The sequence below is a fragment of the Saccostrea cucullata genome, unplaced genomic scaffold, assembly GCF_032062105.1.
Source record: "Saccostrea cucullata isolate Sc308-1 unplaced genomic scaffold, CSIRO_AGI_Scuc_v1 ctg4099, whole genome shotgun sequence".
Classification (NCBI taxonomy): domain Eukaryota; kingdom Metazoa; phylum Mollusca; class Bivalvia; order Ostreida; family Ostreidae; genus Saccostrea; species Saccostrea cuccullata.
In genome coordinates this window covers 75,787-100,958 of record NW_026926003.1, presented here as the reverse complement: position 1 = coordinate 100,958, position 25,172 = coordinate 75,787, and the positions used below count along the sequence as shown (strand labels likewise).

At 36.4% G+C, this 25,172-nt stretch overlaps 1 protein-coding gene and 1 long non-coding RNA gene across 2 annotated transcripts; both read left to right on the top strand.

Moving 5' to 3' along the window:
* The first annotated feature begins 2,785 nt into the window (after nt 1-2,785).
* On the top strand, nt 2,786-3,783 carry LOC134270370 (uncharacterized). The gene is made up of 4 exons (XR_009992792.1): nt 2,786-2,856; nt 3,209-3,283; nt 3,473-3,535; nt 3,713-3,783. It is a non-coding gene; the product is annotated as an uncharacterized LOC134270370 (long non-coding RNA).
* A 38-nt stretch (nt 3,784-3,821) lies between these two features.
* Nucleotides 3,822-10,742, top strand: LOC134270373 (platelet glycoprotein Ib alpha chain-like). The gene is made up of 8 exons (XM_062752613.1): nt 3,822-3,833; nt 3,883-3,957; nt 4,086-4,175; nt 4,382-4,471; nt 4,851-4,928; nt 10,185-10,220; nt 10,398-10,613; nt 10,728-10,742. The coding sequence occupies exons 1-8, from the start codon at nt 3,822-3,824 to the stop codon at nt 10,740-10,742; spliced, it is 612 nt and encodes a 203-aa protein (XP_062608597.1).
* Nucleotides 10,743-25,172: the final 14,430 nt, after the last annotated feature.

The following is a 25,172-nucleotide window of genomic DNA, read 5'->3' as shown; positions in this document are numbered from 1 at the left end:
GAAGGAAGGGAGTTAGCCGCGTAATTAGAATATATACAGGGAATGAAATATTTTCCTAGCTCTACATTATTTCATGTCGTCATTGGCAACGTAAGCCTTTCCTGCTTCCGGGAGGGGGGGGGGTTACAAAAAATTAACAAGTTATTAAAAGGAGAGGGGGTTAACAAATTTTGCGGTACGAGGGGGATCGTAGTTCATAGGAATTTACATTTTTAAACCTACCATTCAATGATTAAAAAAATCCCCATACCATTATAGGTATAATGTTTTTTATAGTATGGTGATTATTTAATGAAGAGAAATGTTTTTTGAAAAGGTGCCTTGAGGAGAGGGGTGTATTCTAATAATTAATAAGATGTTTCATATAATTATTTAACAGCAAAGTATCGACCCATTATAGTTTGAGAAAAAGTTTTATTAATATTTCTTGAAAATATTCATATTGTATATTTGTATTCGCATAACCTGTGGCCTTTTATATTTCAGAAGTTTGTTGATCCAGACGAGACAACCCTCAGAGCCAGGGCATCGCCATCTTTGGCGTCTCACAAGGTACAACATATTATTACATGTTACTTACCTTTACAAAAACGGATTGAATAATTTCTTCTTTTTTCCAGTGCATAATAATTTTTTATAGTCTTGAAGTTGACACGTAACAAAAGAATCTGATAAGGGAATAGAAATATGACATCCCCCCCCCCCATTTTTTTTTGTTTTTTTTGTAAAACTCAAGCGAGGCCATCTTTACAAAATTTTCTGCTTGACATCTCCCGACTGATTGACTGAAACTGCCCGACTCATGGACTTTTTATTTACATTCCAGGACACTTTTTTCCCGTTAACAAATGCTAGTATGTTGAAATTTTTTTGGAGAAAGATTTTCATACATACCTCTCGACCCAATAGTTTTACCCAGAGTGGGGAGACGGCAAGTAAACAGTTTTGATAAAGATGGCCTGAGCTTAATTCATTGTCGGTCCGTTATCTAGTTGTTCTTATTGTTTCGTCCTAGTTTGTCAAAGTTCTCTCTCGAAAAGGCCATATTATTTATATTCTTAAAAAAGATTATTTAATCTTTTAAATTGGGGAGAAAGGGGGGGGGGGTCAAGTTAAAGAAAAAATAGAACTTATTACAGAAAAACGTCAAAAATTACTTGGCCATAAAATTAAAATATGAAAAAAAAAATAAATTAATCAAACATAAAACAAAACGGACTCTGTCTCTGAATATTAATTTATCTACCGGTATTTTGCGAAAATGTACTGAATGTGCTTATATTTAATGCTGAACAGAAAGTAGATTTATTAAGTTCAAAGGCATGCCGACTTATATCGAAAGATCTCAAATGAACAGAAAAAATAAATACTTTTTGGTGAAGTTTGAGAGTAGAGCAGGTTAAAAGCAAAACCAAATCTATTTTTTTTTTTTAATTTTCAAATACTCATGATAAAATTTTTATAACCGATTCATTGTATAGATTGATATTAAAACATTTTTGCAAACCTAATTTCTTCATGAAAAATGTGGTTATTATGAAAAATAACGGGAAAGTCCAAACGTAGTGGCTGATTTTGCTTACGTCATTAGCATTGTGACATCACGTTTCGCAGTAGACTGTCGTTATGTTGTGGTTACGATTCATTCCAACGGCTTTAGTCGAAGACATTGGACGCATATTTTTACTGTCTCGATTTTTTGCAAATTTTACTGCATTTAGCAGAGAAATGGCGACGATGATGCACGGCAACAAAGATAAGAGGGTAAAGCCTCATATTGTGTGTTTTATTTAGTAAAAAATAAGTTTGGTTTTGATTTCTTTGTTCAATTTTACTATAGAACACTACGAGGGGTAACGGATTTTTCTATGCTGACATATTGTTACCCCCTTTCTTACACACGTCCATTTTCCTGGTATCATTGCCAAAGAAAATATATCTACATGTAATTTTTATTATCGGGGGAGGGAGGATGTCGAGGAAAACATAAGATCAGCGATCGAACGTTTTGCTGAACATTATAGGTCCAAAGATCCAGTTTCTCTATATCTATTCCGGACATATGATGTATATTTCCTTTGATAAAAATCTGATAATTTATATATAAAGGGTTTATATAGACGATTCTTTCGTTAAAAAAGTTGTTTTCAAATCATAGAATGTAATAAGAATATACAGGGAATGAAATCTTGTCCTAGCTCTACATTATTTCATGTCACCATTGGCAACGTTAGCCTTTCCTGGATGGGGGGGTGGGGGGTGGGGGGGGGGGGGGTTGCAGAGTTACAAAAAAGAAGGATAAGGGAATTAATAAAAAAAAATCAAGGTACAGGGTCATAGAAACTTGGCATTTTAAACCTTTCTTTCAATAATAAATTTATATATTTTTTTCTCATGATATGGGAATTAATTTAATCAATGAAGAGAAAGGATTAAAACGTGTTGCGGGCGGGCGTATTCTAGTACTTGTGAAAAATGATGCACATGGAAGAGAAATGCATTTAACCCACTGTAAATTGGCAATAAGCGGGGGTTGCAAATTAACGGGTGCATTAACACAGGGTGAAGTTTAGGAGAATTCCTGGCAATGAGCGGGTGTGGCAATATAACGGAGGGCATTATACCCAGGTAGCACTGTAAGATTTTGAAAGTATTTGTACTGAAAGTGATATATTTTAATGGATATTTTGTTTGTGTTGGGATGAAGGGGTTGGGATACATTATATTCGTATAACTACCAGTCTACTAGTTGGTATAAAGTATTAAGCGTACACATTTTCTATACTTCAGACTGTGGATGGTCCAGACGGGAACTCACAGGGAACCAGAAAGCCTCCGCTCTGCACCCCTGATGAGGTACTGTTAATAACTTTTTATTTGCAAGATCATTATTTTCGCTAGATAATATGCTTGCAAAAATATTATTCTCGCGTATATTAATATTCTTAAAGATTAGTTATGTACATCAGTGAGCAGCATTCGTGAAAATTTTGTCTCGCAAAAATAAGGTGTCGCAAAAGTCTTGTACAGAATGCTCTAGCTCATATTAATCAAAACTGCAGAGCATTTACTGTTTCCTGTTTAGAAAAATCTTAATTTCGCTTTTATGAATATAAAAATTTGCAGAATTATCATGAATATTTGTTATTATTTATTGACTGGAATTAAGACATATGTAATAGTTCTTAATGTTCTCTTTATTTCGTAGGCTGTACCCGTAAAGAGAAAGCGGTCCTGGCGATACAACCGTGTCTGGACAAAGGACCAGAAGTGGACACGAGAGGTAAACATCATATTTATATCCTGTTGATGGAGATTTTCAACATTCAAAATAACTAAGATAATAATTACGAAATTAAAACGATTTGATGATCAAAACATGTTCAGAATAGCTTGATAAACACGTATTGAGAGATATATATATATAATTAGCTGATATGGAAAAATAAAACCAATCTTTGCTGTCTTTCAGGGACTCGCCACCAGCGTACAACAGAGGGTGCCACCCCCCTCTACAAAGGACCAACCCAAACAGGTATGTCGAATTATAATAATTTTAAAATAATTAGAGTATAGGCAGCATCTTAACACTCAACATAAACCAAATATTACCGGTATTATATAGTATTTGCGGCAACTTATATTATCAATGGTGTTAAATAGTGATTTTTTTTTAAATACAAGTATGCTATTTTTTTTTGTTTAATTTCAGACCGGTGATGAATCAGGCAAGGCCTCGCCAGAGACCCCCAGGGGCTCACCATCCCGGGAAACTGACGAGGTGCGGCACCCGAGTATTATTTATTGACTTTATGTAATTAATGATACTACATGTATAATAGTAATGGTGTTTACAGTAAATATGTCTCCTCTGTTTTGTAGGTCGTACCCAAACGGAGGAGGATAACCTGGAGGTACAACAGAGTCTGGCGGAGGGACCAGAAGTGGACAAGAGAGGTGAATGTTCAGCATCAGTTACAAGTATTTGAAAGGGGGCAATTGAAAAAAAGATAACTTAATTTTAAAAAAATTGTAATACTGTATTATAAACTACATATCAAACTGAAATAAACATTGTATTTTAGGAGCAGACCCAGCAGCAGAAGACACCACCCAACACCCCAGTGACCAGTGACGGACCCACCAAGGCGCCACCTGTCCCAGAACCCAAACAGGTGAATAATCATTCTTAATCTAAGTGCTCCAGTTTCTTCTTATATTTCTGAACATTTCTTCACAATGTAATTTTGGACATGATAAATTGTTGATACATTTTTATGGAGGTTTAATTGTATATAGATAAAACACTTTTTCCCTCAAGGATTATGACATTATGAACTACATGAATACTAGTATATCAAACTGAAACATTTTATTTTAGAAGCAGACCAAGCAGCAGAAGACACCACCCACCACCCAGGTGACCAGTGACGGACCCACCAAGGTGCCACCTGTCCCAGAACCCAAACAGGTAAATAACCATGCTTAATCCCCAGTTACTTCTTGACTATTATTAATCATTTAACATGTTTATCATAAGATTCCTATCGATTTGTTGAAATTTTTTATGAATCTGTTTAAGTTTTGGAACGCGTATTTCATTGACAGCACATACATAGTAACATATAGACTTCAATATCACATTTATTACATTATCGTCATAATTATTCATCACAGTCAGCAGAATATGTATTCCTTTATCATGTAGAATGCTTATTACTCCAGCAACATTATTAATTCAGATATATATATACTTGAACTACACTTGATACCCGGGTACTTGATTTTTAACCTATACCTAGATAGTTCCAGTTAAGAAATGATTCAATTGAAGATGACTTGTTTTACAGCCTGAGCCACCACAGTTCCTGAGGACCTACTGGAGAACCAACCGGGTGTGGAGACGGGACATGGTGTGGACCAGAAAGGTAAACAAAGTACAATTGTCCTCTGTCATATTGGTAACAGTCTATCAAGCTAGCTATACAGTCCTGTAAAGGTAGCAGTGTTGTACCCATATTTCTCTGTAACACGTGGTCATTTGCAATGCATTGCTGATCAAACTATCAGTGTCATCGGAGGACTTTCCAAGCGGCAGGTTTCAGTCTGTTTTACTCGAGCTGTTTGAAATTTCGAAACTCAGGACATGGAAAACAGACTGTGTGTTTTGACTGGTTGAGGTAAAATCGCAGAGGAGATCTGAGAGGGCTTGTTCAGGTACCACATTACACAAGGTCCAGTCTACGACCCTTGAAGAACTAATTGTGGACAGGAGGAACCATCATATTAGCTTAATTGGTATCATGGAACCCAAGAGGTGGTCAACTGTGGAGTGATTCTAGGACTAGGTTGAGGCGTACCATGAACTGTACTAATGTGTATTTGGCATAAAATCAAATACACTTTGTGAAAAATCAGGAGAATTTAATTTGTCCGATTTTAGTAAGACGATAGATTACATGATGTAGATTATACTAATTGCATACTTCTTTTTATTGGTATTTGATTTCCACAAATAGTGTAAAATGCCATAGTCACAGAAATTCAATTTCTTTGAATTATTTGACCTATTGCTATCTGTTTTCGTCCGTCGTCGTGCGTCGTGTGTTGTGTGTTGTGTGTCGTGCGTTGTGTGTTAAAACATTTTCAGCTTCTTCTCTGCAACCAATGAACCAATTTCAACCAAATTTGGCACAAAGCATCTATGGGTAAAGGGGAACAAAAAATGTGAATTTCATGATCCCTGCCCCCCTGGGGCCTGAGGGGTGGGGCCAAAACCACTAAAATTAATGCAATCTTTAAAAATCTTCTTCTTTACTCCTGGACATCAAGCAGTCATACTGTTTGCATGATTGTAATCAGCATTGAGTCCTCTACCAAAATTTTGAAATTCATGGCCCTGGGGTCAGGGGTTCTAGTGCTAGGCCGGGGCTAAATAAGTATATAGTGAAAATGCATTATTTCCTTGAGAATCTTCTTCTCTGCTCCTGGGTATTAAATAAACCAACTGAGTACATAGTTATGATGAGAGTGAGTGCCTCTACCAAAATTGTGAATTTTATGGTCCCAGGGTCAGTGGTTCTGGTGTTAGGGTCGGGCTCTATTGATTATATATATAGTGAAAATACATGAATTCTTTGAAAATCTTCTTCTCTGCTCCTAGGTATTAAATAAACTAACTAAGTGCATAGTTATGATGAGCAAGAGTGCCTCTATCAAAATTGTGAATTTTATGGCCCCAGGGTCAAGGGTTCTGGTGTTGGGGGGGGGCTCTAGTAAAAATACATGAATTCTTTGAAAATCTTCTTCTCTGCTCCTAGGTATTAAATAAACTAACTAAGTGCATAGTTCTGATGAACAAGAGTGCCTCAACCAAAATTATGAATTTTATGGCCCCAGGGTCAAGGGTTCTGGTGTTGAGGGGGGGGGGGGCTCTATTGATTATATAGTGAAAATACATGAATTCTTTAAAAATCTTCTTCTCTGCTCCTAGGTATTAAATAAATAACTAAGTGCATAGTTATGATGAGCAAGAGTGCCTCAACCAAAATTGTGAATTTTATGGCCCTAGAGTCAAGGGTTCTGGTGTTGGGGGGGGGGGGGCTCTATTGATTTTATAGTGAAGATACATGAATTCTTTGAAAATCTTCTTCTCTGATCCTGGGTATTAAATAAACTAACTTAGTGCATAGTTATGATGAGCAAGAGTGCCTCAAACAAAATTGTGAATTTTATGGTCCCAGGGTCAGGGGTTCTGGTGTTAGGGCGGGGTTGTATAAATTATATAGTAAAAATACATGAATTCTTTGAAAATCTTCTTCTCTGCTCCTATGTATTAAATAAATTAACTAAGTGCATAGTTATGATGAGCAAGAGTGCCTCAAACAAAATTTTGAATTTTATGGTCCCAGGGTCAGGGGTTCTGGTGTTAGGGCGGGGTTGTGTAGATTATATAGTAAAAATACATGAATTCTTTGAAAATCTTCTTCTCTGCTCCTAGGAATTAAATAAACTAACTAAGTACACAGTTATGATGAGCAAGAATGCCTCTTCTAAAATTTTCAATTTTGTGTCCCCAGGATCAGGGGTTCTGGTGTTAGGGCGGGGCTCTATTGATTATATAGTGAAAATGCATTAAATCTTTGAAAATTTTCTTCTCTGTCTCTGGGTATGAAGCAGATGAACTACCTATATAGTTATGATGAGCAAGGGCTTTAATCTTGCAGAATTGTGAATTTCAAGGCCCCAGGGTCAGGGTTTGGGGGGGAGGGGCTATACTTATATACTGAAAATGAATTGATTGTTTGAAATCTGCTCCTTTGTATTTATAAAACATTTATTTATTTTTTGATAGGCAATTTTAAGGGTGCCTTTTTAAAATTTGTGCAATGTGTGGACATAGGGTCAGGGGTTTTTGTCACAGTGTTAGGAGCACTACTGTTTATTGCTGAATATTACTGATTAGTTGGAATGCATTTTTGTTCCCTTACCCTGCGTATGGGTATTCAGTAACCAAGCTAAGCATCTGCTAAGTGTAAAGTTATGATGATCAATGGTGCCTCTTTCAAAATAATGAATGCCATATAGCATCTGGCTTAAAACATGAATCAAATTCAATAACTGGAAAGTTGTTGCATAATGCTCAGGTGACCTATAAGGCCTGTGGGCCTCTTGTTGTCTCCTGCAGTTTGGTATGATTTCAGTAAGACTATGTACACAAGTAGATAAATCTTTCTATTTATCATTTTTTGATTTTGACAAATTGTGCTGTCATGGATATATATAATTAAAAGAAAGAAATAAGTTTAACTATTTTTTTCTCAAAAATTATTTTTCTCACAGTTTCAAACCAATGCCAATAAGTTGATGCATGTGTAAACTATATTAAAATGCATAATACTGTACATCGTTTTTTTTTTTTTTACTGTGACAAATGGTGTTACCATGGTAATTAAAATTTGAAATACCTAGGTAATTCATCCTAAAATTGAAAATCATTTTCAATCAGTCTGGATACACAAGTAGACTATACATGTACTTTATACTGAGAAAAATATAAATGCATTGCTTTTTTCATTTTTACAATCATTGTTGCCATGTGATGCATATTCATAAATACTCTATAAATACATTTTTCTTGAAATCTCTTTTTACTGTTTTGGTTGGAAGTTATTAGACAAGAAGTCTAATACACTACTTGATAAGTAAATGCAAGTAGATCCTCTGGTATCTGAAAATAAATTTTAAATTAATTGTCCAAACTATCTCTTTCTGAATTTGAAGACAGCTGAAATATGCATAGAGGAGTCCTAACAAAACTACAGTTCTGTAAATGAATCCAAATATTATCTTAATAGAATGAGAAATTTAGGATGTGAATGTCAATAAAGTCCCATGGGCCTCTTCTTTACATAAAAATATTTCCACAATTATATAAATAAAAAACATAGGTAATCAGAAATAACAGAGCTCACCTCATTGAATGCAAGAGATATCAGAGCTCACCTCAATGAATGCAATGTCTTAACTAAGGCAAAGTCCCACATTAAACTGACAATCTTGAAGTTTACATTGCAAGATGCAAAAATTTGATCTCATAGGGTTTGCAGTTATCATTAACTTCAAACTAGACACCCATCAAGAAAATGTAATTCAACATCCGAAGCAAGTTTGAGAGTGTTCATCTTTTGATGCATCATCCTTGCAAGTTTGGTTAATATCTACTTAGGCCTTATAGTTTTGTGGTAAAAGAACTGCACCCATAACTTTCATCTGGTCCATTATCTGAGATATGCATGCCAGATCCAGCATCCAAAAAAAGTCAATTGGTGTGCATCCTTAGCTATATCATTCATACAGGTTTGGTCAACATAGGGCTTATAGGTACTATAGAATAAACCTGCTCCAAAAGTTTTAACCTGTTCATTCATCTGGAAAAATGTAGGTCAGATTCAGCATCCAAAACAAGTCCATTATTGTGGATACTCATCAGTGCAAGTTTGGTCAATACAGAGCTCAAAGTAAGTCAGAAATAAGACCTGCACCAAAAACTTAACCTTTTCACTCATCCAAAAATGCATATATATATGTCATCCTGGATACGCAAGTTTGGTCAACATAAGGCTCACAGTTACTTAGAAATGAGACCTGCACCAAACACTTTAGCCTGTTCACTCATCTGGAAAATGTAGGTCAGATCCAGCATCTGAAGCAAGCCTGGTAGTATACAATCCTAGATGTATCATCCATGAAAGTTTAGTCATCACAGGGTTTATATAGTTACTTGGAAATGAGACCTGCACCATAAATATTTTTACACATCCAGAAAATATGTTAGACCCAGCATCGGAAGCAAGCTCTATGATGTACATCCTTAGATGTATCATCCATGTAAGTTTGGTCAACATAGGGCTTATAGTTGCTTGAAAATGAGACTGCACCAAAAAACTTTAACCTGCACCAAAAACGTTAACCTGCTCCAAAAACATTAACCTGGTCATTCCTTAGCTAAAATTGATGCATCTGAAACCTTAACCACTAGAAGCATCCTTCATGCATGTCTGATCAATATATAGCATAGAAGTACTTAAAAAGAAAACTGCATCAAAAACTTTAATCTGATATGCCAATGTCAATGCGGAGGGTATATATCACATGAGCTCCCCAAACTTCACTGAGGTGAGTTAAAAACAACAAAAAACTTCCAAAGAAACAAAAATGAGTCCAAACTGCAGCTGCTGAGTCCTCCTGTGTTGGCACCACTAGACCAGAGAGAAAGAGCAGGCAGACAGTTGTAAGGAATAATGGGTAAAAGGTCAAAGGTAAATTTATTCTTGAAAATCATCTAATCATTGATAGGACTGTTAGTCATAGCAGTGAAATTCAAGTATAATACAATATTAATATGAATTGTAATACATGCATGTGTATGTTTTACGGTAAAAGTCATCATGAAATAGTCTGTTACCTGTCCCATGTCTTTTTAAAAATTTGGGTTGGGGTTCATTTTTCTTTGGCAAAGAGGTTATGTTTTCCATTATTAGGCTTTTATTCCTATATCTGATCTTTATTAAAGCTTAAGAATGGCTGTTTAGGTCAGGAAAATATCCCTGGGCAAATGAGTTATTTGGCAGTTACTTAATTTATAACAATATTAACTATTCCTTCTTTCTTTATTTACATAGTCATCGGTAGAGCCAGAGGCCAAGACTGCTGTTGCTGTAAGTATACTCAGATACAATGTTAAATATATATAGCATATAGCATATACAGCAATTATTGACATGCTTTGTATAATATCTCTTATTTTGCATAGAATATTTTTGTTATAAATAGATTAACAAAAGATTTATTTTTTCAAACAAACAAAGTATGACACTTTGGTACCTTTCTTCCAGGAGGCTGACCCACCCTCTCCCACTGTTGAGACTGGACTCTGTGAGGTACAGACTGATGTCACCACTCGATCTTCCCTGGGTGAAGACGTCCCTTCCAGACGTTCCTCCTCGACTGATGAGTCGTATCCCACCCCACCCTCCGATTGCGGATCTACCCCACATGCTGAGATTCCTCTCAACTCTTCCTCTGACAAGCCTACAGCTGCCACTGACAGGGTAGGTGTAATTAAAGAATTACAAGAACATGTATTATTGTTATACTCGAATAAAGCAATGAAACCAAACAAAATATTCAGAAAATTTAACCTTCAAAAATGTTTGTATAATAAGAAAGATATAATCTAAGCAACAGCAAGTCAATATTTGAGAGGAGAATGATGGCTGCTTTGAGCAGGTACTAAAATGAGACCAAAAAAAGTGAAATTTAATTAATTATTTTTTCAGGTGATTGGTGGCAAGCTGCCAGAGACAGAGAGATTGGTGGAGGACAAGGCAGGACGGAATGGATGTACCGAGACACAGCCTACAGGGGCGGAGGTAATGGGAAATAATCAAATAGTCTTTATTAATTACAGATAAATAAAATGTGGAATGTCTACATATGTGTCTGTATAATAGTTGTCTGATATTACAAATATTGTTGGTTTATTTCAGGATCGACCCACTCGAAAACGTAAAAGACCGGACCAACCATTTGTGTCTTCAAAGAGACAGAAGACTGCTATGGTAGGCATTTTTTTTTGTAACATTGACTACTTTTAAAATGTATTCTAGACATTTCTGTTATTCTAGCTTTAGCATTTTTTCTTATTCATTTTATTTGAAAATCTTCTCTTTTTTTTTAGCTTTCGCCAATGGAGATTGAAATACAGTGCTTGGAACAGATGTTTGCTGCCTTGAGTTTGTAGGCCCCAGCTTTTACCTGTGTGACTGTGCACCTGACTTGAGACTTCTGACATAATGTGCTGTTTTGGGTTGGTGTTTTTCCATGTTCCTCTATGACTTGTCACACAGGTATGTGGTCCTACATCTCTTTGTATATATGTACATAATTCATACTGAATCAGTGTAAATAGTTTTGATTAAATTTTGCTAATTTACATATTTGACATTGAAAAAATTTTATACCCCACTCCGAAGGAGAGGGGGCCTGGTATACTGTTTTACCCTTGTGTGTCTGTCTATCTGTCTGTCCATAACACATTTTTGGTCGCAGTTTTCTCAGCAACTACTCATCGCAGATGCTTGAAATTTTAACACAATCTTTTCTGAGGCATGCCATATCTTTTGATTTGATGTCAACTTCCTGTTCATCTGTGCATCTGTCTGTTTCATACATACAATTTTTGTCACAGTTTTCTCAGCAACTACTCATTGCAGATGCTAGAAATTTTAGTACACTCTTTGTACATAAAATTTTTGTCACAGTTTTCTCAGCAACTACTCATTACAGATGCTTGAAATTTTAGCACATACTTTGTTGAGGCTTGCTATATGGTTGGATTTATTTTTATGTGAACTTGATGTCAACTTCCTATTTATCCATGCATCTGCCTGTCACTGTACATGTGTATTTTAACATGATGTTTATGTTCACATCAGTGCGGGGGCATTGGCTCACAGGCTTCTTGTTTGTCCTTTTCGGCTTTTTTATATTCTTAATTTTACATTTATTTGGAATTATATAGTTTTTTTCTCTCTCTGAAATAGTGTAAATACTTGTTGATTTTTTCCAATAAACTTTAAACATCTTTATTTTGTTGTTATGTTTTTATTTGATGATGGAGACATATAACATGGTGATACCTTTACATAGCTGTGTCACAATTAAGAGCACAATAACTCGGCATGATGGATTCTGGAGCAGAATAGTCTATAGTCACATCAACATTGAATGACTAAATATATTGCTGTTTAAAGAGACAATAAACATTAGGTACATGTAATCAGAGATTAGAGCTACCTCAACGAATGTTGCCTTTAAATAAGACAATGTCCCACATTAAACTAACAATGTAGGAGTGAACATACCAAATTGCAAAATTTATGAAATTTTGATCTGATAGGGCCTGCAGTTACTTGGGAATAGACTTATCCTTCAAACTTCAAAGTAGTCGCCCATCAAGAAAATGTTTTTCAAATCCAGCATCTGAAACAAGTTTGAGAGTGTTCATCCCTTGATGCATCATCATTGCATTAAGTTTGGTTAACATAGGTCTAATAGTTTCTTGGTAATAGACTTACACCCATAACTAATTAAACCTGGTCCATTATCTAGCAAATGTATGTCGGATCCAGCATCTGAAGCAAGTTCATGAGTGTGCATGATCTTTACATGTATCATCCATGCAAGTTTGCTCAACATAGAGCCTATACCTACCTTAGAATCAACCTGCTTCAAAAACTGTTCACTCATCCGAAAAATGTTTGTCAGATTCAGCATCCAAAGTAATTTCATATGCGTGCATACTTAGATGTACTTGTATCATCAATGCAAGTTTGGTCAATATAGGACTCATAGTTACTTGGACATTGGACCTGCATGAAAACCTTTAACCTGTTCACTCATCCAGAATATGTAGGTCAGATCCAGCACCTGAAGCAAGCTTGGTAGTATGCATCCTTAGATGTGTCATCCATGCAAGTATGGTCATTATAGGGATCATCGTTACTTGGAAATGAAACCTGCACCAAAAACATTACTTTGTTCACTCATCTGGAAAATGTAGTTAGATCAAGCAACTGAAGCAAGCCTGGTAGTATGCATCCGTAGATATGTTACTCCTTCAAGTTTGGTCATCATAGGACTCACTGTTAATTGGAAATGAGACCTGCACCAAAAACATTAAACAGCACCAAAAACATTAACCTGTTCACTCATCTGGAAAGTGGAGGTCAGAGCCAGCATCTGAAGCAAGCCTGGTAGTACGCATCCTTAGATGTATCGGTATCATCCATGCAAGTTTGATCATCATAGGACTCATAGTTACTTGGAAATGAGACCTGCACCAAAAACATTAACCTGTTCATTCACCTGTTCATTCATGTGAAAAATGTACATATAGGTCATATCCAGCATCTGAGGCAAACCTGACAGTGTGCAATCTAAGATGTGTTATACATCAAAGTCTGGTCAATAAAGGATTTAGTTACTTTGATATGAGACCTGCACCATAAACATGAACCTGTTCACTCATGTGGAAAATGTAGATCAGATTCAGCACCCGAGGCACGCCTGAAATAAGCAATGCATCCTTAACTGTATCATCCATCGAGGTTTGGTCACCATAGTTACTTGGATATGAGATCTGCACGGAAAACATGAATCTGTTCACTCATCTGGAAAAAGGTCAAATCCAGCATATGAACCAAGGCTGGAGGTATGCATCCTTAGATTATCATCCATCGAAGTTTGGTCGATATACGACTTATAGTTACTTTTAAATGAGACCCGTACCAAAAACATTTACCTGTTCACTCATGCAGAAAATGTAGGTTAGATTCAGCATCCAAAGCAAGCCTGATAGTTTGCATCCTTAGATGTATCATTCTTGTAAGCTTGGTCATCATAGGACTTACAGTTACTTGGAAATGAGACCTGCACCAAAAAAATTAAATTTGTTCACTCATCTGGAAATTGTAGTTGGATGCAGCATCTGAAGCAATCCTGGTAATATACATCCTTAAATGTATTATCCATGCAAGTAAGGTCAACATATGACTCATAGTTACTTGGAAATGAGACTTGCAACAAAAACATGAATCTGTCCACTTATGTGGAATAGTAGGTCAGATCCAGCATCCGAGGCAAACCTGATAGTATGCATACATCGAAGTTTGGTCAACATAAGACTTATAGCTATTTGCCATGGATATGAGACCTGCACCAAAAACATGAACCTGTTCACTCATGCAGAAAATGTAGGTTAGATCCAGCATCCGTGGCAAGCCTGATAGTATGCATCCTTAGATGTATCATCCATTTAAGATTGGTCATTAGAGAACTCATAGTTACTTGGAAATGAGACCTGCGCCAAAAACTTTAACCTGCACCAAAAACATTAACCCTATTCACTCATCTAGAAAAAGAAGGTCAGATTCAGCATCTGAAGCAACCCGGTAGTATGCATCCTTAGATGTATCATCCATGCAAGTTTAGTAATCATAGGACTCAAAGTTAGTTGGAAATGAGACCTGCACCAAACAAGAGGCCCACGGGCCTTATAGGTCACCTGAGCATCATGCAACAACTTTCAAATGATTGAATTTGGTTCATGTTTCAAGCCAGGTGCTATGGCATTCACAATTCTAAAAGAGGCACCATTGCTAATCATAACTATACACTCAGCAATTGTTTAGTTTGTTTACTTAATACCCATAAGCAGGGCAGGGGAACAAAAAATGCATTTCAAGCAATCAGTAATATTCACCGATATCATAAGTGCCCCTACCACACATGAACCCCTGGCCCTAGGTAAACACATTGCATAATTTTTGATAAGGCAGACTTGCTTATCAATAATGTTTGATTAATAATAAGGAGAAGATTTCAAACAATTCATTTTCAGTACATAAGTAGAGCCCCCCCCCCTCTTCGGTATCCCTGACCCAGGGGCCTTGATATTTACAATTCTGGAAGAAGAGCCCTTGCACATCATAACTATATAGGTAGTACATCTGTTTATTACCCTGGAGTAGAGAAATAGATTTTCATAGATGTAATGTATTTTTACTATATAATCATTATAGAGCCACTCCGTAACACCATAACCCTTGACCCTGGGGCCATGAATTTCACAATTTTGGTAGAGGCATTCTTGCTCATCATAACTATGTACTTAGTTTATTTAATACCTAGGAGCAGATAAGAAGATTTTCAAAGAAATAATGTATTTTCACTATATAATCAATAGAGCACCACCCTGACCCTGGGGCCATTAAATTCAAAATTTTGGAAAAGGTTCTCTTGCTCATGATAACTTTTTACTTAGTTGGTTTATTTGATACAGAAGAAGCAGAGAAGATTTTCAAAGAATAAATGCATTTTTACTATACAATCAACAGAGCCCTGCCCTAACACCAGAACCCCTGACCCTGGGGCCATAAAATTCATAATTTTGGTACAGGCACTCTTGCTCGGGAGGTCAACATTACCGCTACATTGCCAAAAATTTCAACTCATTACCGCTACATTTTGTCAGATTTTCGACCGATCATTACCGCTACATTTTTCCGGCAAAAAACAATTCATTACCGCTACATACTAAATCAGCCCAAAACAACTCATTACCGCTATACATATCGATTTAGCCAGGTATGGTTCGGTATACATGAGTTCTAATCAATAGAATTTACTCACTGTCTAATCAGAATGAGTACATACAGTGTATATATAAATAACTATGCAGTCGGAATTTGATTATTTAGCGTCATCTTAACATTATGACCACCATTGAGAAGTTTAATACAAATCGAGGGAATGCCGGCTTACTTATCGATTTTTTTTTTTATAAATTTAGAAAAAATAAGACTTTCAAAAACTCAAAATTGTGGAGATGCGTTGAAAAGAGTTGCAAAAATAGCTGCAAAACAGACCTCGACGAATTATTTGTTGATTTTAATTTTAAAAAAAACCCATCCTGTTCAAATTCCTACTTTTACCACCCCGTGTTGAGCAGGAGGAACGGGTCTTATGCATGAAGTACATGTATAGGTTGTACTGTACACGCATAAGTGGCTGGCTAACGAAATAGGCAATGTAGTAGTAATGTATACATTTTTATATGTAACAGTAATGTAAGTTTTTTTGTAGCAATAATGACTATGTAGCGGTAATGAAAATTTTGAAAATGTATGAAAATGTAGCGGTAATGATACGCACCCTCTTGCTCATCATAACTATGTACTTATTTACTTTATTTAATACCTAGGAGTAGAGAAAAAGATTTTCATAGATGTAATGTATTTTCACAATATAATCATTATAGAGCCACTCCGTAACACCATAACCCCTGACCCTGGGGCCATGAATTTCACAATTTTGGTAGAGGTTCTCTTGCTCATCATAACTATGTACTTAATTAGTTTATTTAATACTCAGGAACAGAGAAGAAGATTTTCAAAAAAATAATGCATTTTCACTATATAATCAATAGAGCCCCGCCCTAACACCAGAACCCCTGACCCTTGGGCCATGAATTTCACAATTTTGGTAGAGGCACTCTTGCTCATCATTACTATGTACTTAATTAGTTTATCTAATTCTCAGGAACAGAGAAGAAGATTTTCAAAGAAATAATGCATTTTCACTATATAATCAATAGAGCCCCGCCCTAACACCAGAACCCCTGACCCTGGGGCCATGAATTTCACAATTTTGGTAGAGGACTCAATTCTGATTACAATCATACCAACAGTTTGACTGCTTGATGTCCAGGAGTAAAGAAGAAGACATTTTTAAAGATTGCACTAATTTTAGTGGTTTTGGCCCCACCCCCTAGGCCCCAGGGGGGGGGCAGGGACTATGAAATTCACAATTTTTGTTCCCCTTCACCCACAGATGCTATATGCCAAAATTGGTTGAAATTGGTTCAGTGGTTTCATATGGAAGGGAATTACCGCCAAAAGTCTATGTATCTTGCTTTTATTCTTATTATGCCTACTTCTTTATGCTTTGTTATTATTGTAATTATATGTCACTTTATTGTTTTCATATTCGTCTTTATTACATTTCACTTTGACTTTTATCATTCTTCATTTTGTCTTTACTTCTATGTTGCTTTATTCTTGTAAATTCATTCTACTTTATTTTAAACTTAAAGCTGACATGAATTCTTAAAAACGCAACATTTTCATCTATGTACGACTTGTTTCATACCAACGATAGCCGTATTCCGCCATATTTCTTTCAGATACCTTGTCTCATTGTAACGATGTATACCCCAATGCGCTCGTTACAGTTCAATGATTTTTTGGTTTGGGTATCGACTTGTGCACATCTCCGATGGTAAAGCATATATGAGATCACATAAGGATATCAAGACATTTCAAAACCACAATAAACAAAATAATAATCATATTTCTGAATAATTATTGATTTGAATCAAAAGAAAAGAAATGCAAGTTTGGTGAGAAATTTAGATGCACGAGTACGTATTTTTACAGTGCGACAATTTATGCAGAATAAACTTGAAATAAAAAGCAGTAAAATCTGCAACACATTTTGAAATTATTATTATTTGAATGGCGTAAAACAACCAACGTCTTTGATTTGCAGCCCCTATGCAATTGGTGCATATCGAGAAAACGCCTCGAACGCTGTAAACGTACCCATGTACCTGGTAAAAAGGTTACTGCATCGGTTCGAAGATGTGCACAAGTCAAGTGATATACACCCTGAATTCCATTTATTGAAATATGCATCACAATAAAGAAATAAACTCCGTAAAAGCTCAATAGTAAACACACTGTCATTACTCCGTACAGACAAGCACGTCGATACACCTAGTCCGTGCTAATCATATTTTGGTCAGGGAAAATATCACAAGTGGAAAGAGAAGTTATTTGGTTTTTGCGCGGCTGAAGGGGGGGGGGGGGTTATAACTGCTGTTCAGAAGCTATAATTGTGAATTGTCTTACATGTAGTTCTAATATACATTATAATCAAAGTCATGTATATAGTCTGCAGTTGGTTTGCGTCGCAAAATTCATTTGTCAATTATCATGATTATAACTGATAATTGTAGTACTAATCTCAAATCTAAACCAAGTAATTTGATGTACGGCAATTATTTACTTCAAATCTTAAAAGCAATGACCCAGAATATTTTTTTTTTATGTGTATATAGATCTATACGTTCTTTAACACACAAACACACGAAGAAATGCCATCCACTGTTCAGATTGACATTTAGGCATTTGATTTTTTAGGCGGGGTGGGGGGGGGGGGCGTGCAAAAATAATTGACATGACCGTTATCAAAATATTCTTGGAAGACGGACATCTCTGCCGAATTCAATTTTGAAAATTTTATTTTTAAATGTGTCACTCCGACCACAATGTATGTGCATTTTGAGGTATGTATAAATGTTTTATAATTATGGTGTTATAGAGAGGCTTTTGAGATTTCACTATCCTTGTCTGATGGTGTAGGTACTTTTTTTATATTTAAAAATTATCTCTGTAGGAGTATTTGGGAGATAATTCTAAAAGCTAAGATACGAAGTCTTGACACTGGTTGAATACGGATAATTTTATTTACTAATTGTATATTGAACTAACTCTCTCTCTCTCTCTCTTTCTCTCTTTCCCTCTCTCTGTAACCATCTGTAACCATCTCTTAGGACAATAATAGGTATAAGATCCTACGCACTTTGTGCCGTCCATTTATTAATCCTTAGGACAGAGCAAGGGTTTTTAAACTAGAGGTATTGTGAGCAATGAGCTCACTAAATGATACCCCCGCCGCCCATATGGTTATAAGAGGATTTGCAGATAGGAGATGGGTATCCTAAAGCGTAGCAGACCTACGGACGGACATAACTATTACTATATACCCTCCCACTTTTCAAGCGGGAGATAAAATAAACGTGAAATATACATCACAGGAATGGGTACATCGGGAACTTTCTCAAATACCTTCTCAAACGCATTGGCGTCGGAAGCAAATTGAAACTGGGGGGGGGGGGGGGCTAAGTGCAAAGAAATTTTTTTATACATTCAAAATATCTGTCAAGCTTAAAAAAAAGGGGGAATGTCCTTTTCCTAAACACAAATCTCCTATTTCGTGCGGGGGAAAGGGGGGTGGGGGTGGGGTGGGTTCGAACTTCAGTAACAAATTTTTTCTCCAAACACCAACACATTCCTCTTTTTTAACTTATACTGCGACTTGTCTGTGAAAAGCGGGGGGATGGGGAGGCTAAACCTACGCAGCAATATTCAATGTCTATACTAAGTATATATTTGTAACCCCCCCCCCCCCCGGTTCCGACACTTCAATGCTGAACCTGGACAAGAAACAAGAGAATTTTTAAAAAGCTAATTGTAGGTAGAATGTGGATTTCTCACGGGGAGTTTCCTCTCTCTTTTTATATGTTTTTTCTAGTAATCATTAATTACTTATGTCTAGAAATTTAATTCACATTAAATTATCATTTCATTATTATTGTACCACAGAATCAAACTAGTTTATTATACTCCGCGCAACAAGTTGCGTGAGGTAACATGTTTTGGACCCATCAGTCAGCCCTTTTTTTTGGGGGAGGGGGGGCAGCGCAACTTCTTATAAACTAATGCACAGAGTTTTGTTGAACTATGCTGATATTCATAGGAGTCAATGTGTCTGTATTTGTACACCACCAGGAAATTCCGAAATCTTTATTTTTTCGGGAATTTCCGCACTTTTACATTTAGATTTTGGCCATATCTTGAATATAAAGATGAGCAGTTTGTCAGCACAATTCCTCATAAACCGGTGCATATAATTTCGTCAAACTTAGCAGATAATTAGGACACAACGTGTATAGATGTGCATATTACAAGGAAATTACGATTCCTTTATTTTGTCTGTGAATTTCAGCACTTCGACTTTTGTGGGAGCGTGGGGTATGTGAATTTACTCACTTTTTCTTTCATTGTGCATAAAATTATAAATAACTTTAAATCAAATTATATTTTGTCTAATAAAGCCAATACACAGTATTTATTTGATTATATTTGATCATAAAGAAATCCCATCTGTTTCAGACGTTTTTCTTAAAATGTTTTTATGAGAGGATATGCATGTTCTATCCCCCCCCCCCTTCACAGGAAAATATCTTCATATCTTCAAAAGTTGAATGATTCGTAATGATGCATGCTTTATTATAAATTTGATGAAGTTAAACCATGTTTTAAAAATTTTATTTACACCATTTACAGACAAGAGTAATGTTTATTCTTGAAAAAAAAAATTATTTGCATTTTCTTCAGTCAACCCCACGGCGCTTTCAGCCTTTGATATTTTCCCTGAACAAATAAAATGATCGGCATGGACCACGTGTGTCCAAGCAGTTTTTTTTACTGTTGAGTTAGCAATGGATAACATGATTTCTGAGATGCATTTTTCAATAAAAGTAAAATAGGATAATTCTTTCGACATGTGCACATCCCTGTAACGATAGCAGTATATATTCAGGTAAATATTTCTATCACTGCATTTGACGCGTTTTCTCGACTGACCTGCATGGAATTTTTGCTCTACTTGAATGTTTTCCATGTAAGTGTATTTTCTATATTGCAGCAAATGCATTCAAAAATAATTTTATTCTCGGTATAGTTCTAGTTTTTGTTGAATTTTTACTTTTCAACCATGTATTGCATGGTCAGTTTATGGACTCCTCTTAAAACTATGATATCGGAGATGTGCACATGTCGACAGCCGGGATAGAAAATCACTCAAGTGAAACAGTTCTAAAAGGCTATATATAGCAGGTACAAGTGGCCAAAAATGTTCGATTAAATATGGCGGAATCGAAGAAATATGGCGGACAAAGGCGTACAGGAATGAAGTAAGTCGTACAAAGATGAAAAATGATGCCTTTTTAAGAGTTCATGTCAGCTTTAAACAGTTTCATTAATAAATTATTAGCATTATCTCTACTACTCATGTTAATTCAATGACACTAACAATGAAGCATATTCAATGAAGACGAATGGAAGTTGTCAAACCGTCAAAATTTAGTGCGGCATTATAACGCTAGGTGGCGTGGTGTTTGCTACGAGTGTTGGTAAAACTAAGTAAGCAAACCCGGGTCGGGTTATTTGAGATTCTTCAATACGCCTTAATACTTTATCAATCGAACTGCTGAAGGCCGGATCCGATCTCCCGATCCAATGATGGAAACTCCATATCTATTTTCTCTGGGCACACAGGAATAGCGGCTTCTTTATTTCAGACGTAACTTTATACTATACTGAATATGTTCATTTAAAGGCCGACCCACTTTTTGTTAGAGTAAGGATCAAATAAGTAAATGTAGTACGTGTAGTTGGAAGAAAATTTAAATTTGATTCTATAGAAGAATTTGAATCTAACTCAAAACCCACCCCGCCCTCGAAATGGGATTTCATTGGCGTCGGAAGTTAATTGAAAGTTGAGGGGGGGGGGGGGGGGGGGGGGGGTAAGTGTAAGAATTTTTTTTAGACCTTCTAAAAAACCTGATAAGCAAAAAAAAAATGTCCATTTTTCAAACACAAAAATACTATTTATTGAGGAGGGGTGGGGTGGGGTGGGTTAAAGGTTCGAACTCTAGTTCCAATGTTTTTTCTCTCCAAATACCACCTCTTTCCCCATTTTAAACCTCCACTGCATCGTGTCCATGGAAAGTGGGGGGGGGGGGGGGGGGGGGGGGGGGGCTAAACTACGCAGGAATGTTCAATGTCTATACTAAGTCTATCTTTGGAAAGAAGTGGGGGCTAAGCCCCCCCCCCCCCTTCCCCGGTTCCGACGCCTATGTATTTTCAAGTTTGGACAATTTCCTGGGGTTTATTTTGCGCTTGTCAAGTTTTTTTCAGCCGGGAGCTTGAATATTTATTCTCTTGTTGCCCCCCTCCCCACTTTCAAAAACGATGCTACGCCACTGTTCTCTCGCCTGAAAAATATAACTCTACTAAAGTTATTTGTTGGATATTTGAATCACAGGCGCTTGACGTTTTTAACCTTTCTCTTTATAAATAAAAATTTTCCCTACTATAATAATGATATCATTATAGTAGGGAAAATTTTGATTTATAAAGAGAAAGGTTAAAAACATCAAGCGCCTGTGATTTGAATTACAGTTTAATTGTTATAAAAATTTTAAATATTTTGATACTAGTTAACCCTTGTAAATTGGGTTGATTTTCAGAACCTTCCACTGAATTGAACTTTATTTCACGACAGATAGTAACTGTTGATGCGCGTGATTCTAGGGACAGGGCTTTGTAAATGAGTGAGGAGCGTTATGGGTAGGCAGGAGCGGATCCAGATTTTTTTTCCAGGGGGGAGGGGGGGGGGCACCAAGTAAAAAAAAAATCTAATCCAAGAAATTTCTTGACAAGCATAAAGAGAAGAAAAAAAACCTAAACTCGCTCAAACGTCAAAATTCTATTTCGTGGGGGTGGGGGTGGGTAACTTTTTCCCTTGTTTTAGTAACCTTGTTAATTCCAGGGGGTCCTACCCCCTCTAGATCCGCGCATGGAAGGTGAAGTCGGAACTAGACTACATGCACCCAGGTACACTAGAAACACCCCGGTCTTTTTTTCTGCGTTAATATTTTATATTGAAATAGCACTTTTCAATAAAGAAAGAAATATCTTTAGTACGCATTGTGTTTGTCATCAACCAGGAGAGCTAAAAAAATCTTAAAACGCGAAAATTCTATTTGGTGGTGCTGAAGGGGGGGAGGGGGGGGGGGGTCGTCAACTTTTTTCAGTAATAAATTTCACTCATATGCCACTAAGTACATATAAATTGACTATTAGTACTGCAACAAAAAGTGTAAGGATAAGGGATGGGGGGGGGGGGGGACAAAGAGCCTTTCGCTGAACTTTTCCAGTTGTAAAAAGTTACGTTTAGGAAAATGTTTCTTGACCACCCTCCCCTCTACCGATGAAACTTACCCCATAGGAGGTCGTCCACCCGGAAGTCAGTATATATATTGAGACTTTGGTGGTGTAGTTGTACATTGTATAATTTCCTTTTCGAGAATTTTTCACTCAAATGGAGAAGCCACCTCATGCCGGTGGAGAGCTGCAAATTTGTCCTATATACTCGGCACTTATAGCCATTGAGCAGTGAGGGATCCTTTTTCGTGCCAGCACCTACTGCGACACGGGACCTCGGATAATGCGGTCTAGATCTCATCCGAAGGACCGAACTCCACATCCTATAGTGGGATTCGAACCCACGACGTCCTTACTACTGTACTTCATGACTCTATATAGAGCAGACGCCGTAACCACAGTGCCACATGGGCGACTGCATCCAGGGGGGGGAGAGAGAGAGAGAGAGAAGGATTATTAACCATATGTACTCGTGAAGATTATCTAGGTCTAACTAAATGGTTAAAATGATTTAATTATAAAACACTATTAAAATGATAAATATTTAAATATTTATTCATATAGAACTAGGTCCCTGATAGAACGGATAAATTTTCTTCAAAAACTGAAAACGTTAGTATATATAAACATTGTTTTACGATTTAAAAAACTATTCGGGGGGAGTCCCACTGTATAGTCTTCCGAAGGAAGCATCACAATGTAGTCAGCCTTCCAGGGGAAATCTTACCAACTAGCGAGACTTCCGAGGAAATGGCATGCATCGGGTACATACCTGGACTTATAACAAACATCAGTCTTTTAAAAATTTAAGTTTGATTAATAAAGTATTAAGGCAGAAAATTGAAAAAAAAACTCGAATAACCCCGGCACGGGTTTGCTTACCTAATTTATCCAACACTCTTAGCGAACACCCCTGCCACCTAGCGTTATAATGCGGCAATAAATTCGGACAACTTGTATTCTTCTTCATTGAATATGCTTCATTGTTTGCGTGATTGAGTTAACGTTCGTAATAGTTATAATCATTTAAGAAACTGTATCAATTTAATAGAAAGTAAAATGAATTTACAAGAATAAAGCAACATAGAAGTAAGGGCAAAATGAAGAGGGATAAAAGTCAAAGTGAAATGTAATAAAGACGAATATGAAAACAATAAAGTGACATATAATTACAATAATAACAAAGCATAAAGAAGTAGGCAGAATAAGAATAAAAGCAAGATACATAGACTTTTGGCGGTAATTCCCTTCCATAGTTTCAGAGAAGAAGCTGAAAATGTTTAAATGTTAACGCACGACGAACGACGACAGACAAAAACGGATAGCAATAGGTCACCTGAGTTTACTCAGGTGACCTTAAAACTTTAACCTGCATCAAAAATGTTAACTTGCTCCAAACACATTAACCTGGTCATTCTTTTGCTGAAATTGCATCTAAAACTTTATCTGTACAATTAAACCCACTGGAAGCATCTTTCATGCAAGTCTGATCAATGTTAGGCGTGAAAGTACTTAGAAAGAAAATCATGCCAAAAAACCTTAACCTGGGACGCCAAGGGTATCACATAAGCTCCCCCAACTTCGTTAAGGTGAGCTAAAAATCATATAAAGTAATTATTACAAAATATCAACCATAACTGTATGTACAATAATATGAATGTAAAATTATGAGAAATGGATATCACGCAATTTTTCTAAACACTACATTGCTCATTATTTTTAAATTAGCTAGGCCACCTGACTTGCCAGTAGGGAGCTGCAAATTTTGTTTTATACTTACTGGTAGCACTACGGGACATTGAGCAGTGAGGGATCTTTTTCATGCCAACACCTAGCTACTGCAACATAGGGTCTCAGTTAAAAAAAGTTTCATCAATGATTGACTACTTATTCAGTGACTCTAGAGCAGATGCTCTAGCCATTGCACCACTCGTGACTATATTGGAAATGAAGCAAAAAATTCTTTTAGAAATCATTCTCTGAGTTAGTTGACCCATATAGTGCTTTAAAAGATACTACGGACATACTTTCTTTTGAACGGAATTATAATTTATGCTTTTTCAAGTATGCAGTAAGAATTTTTCCACCAAACTTTGTCAAAGCATTCTTTGTCATTGAGACCTATACAAAAGCAAAAATTTGGCATAATTTCCTACCTGCAGATTGATCAGAAATTATGATTTCATGGAATTA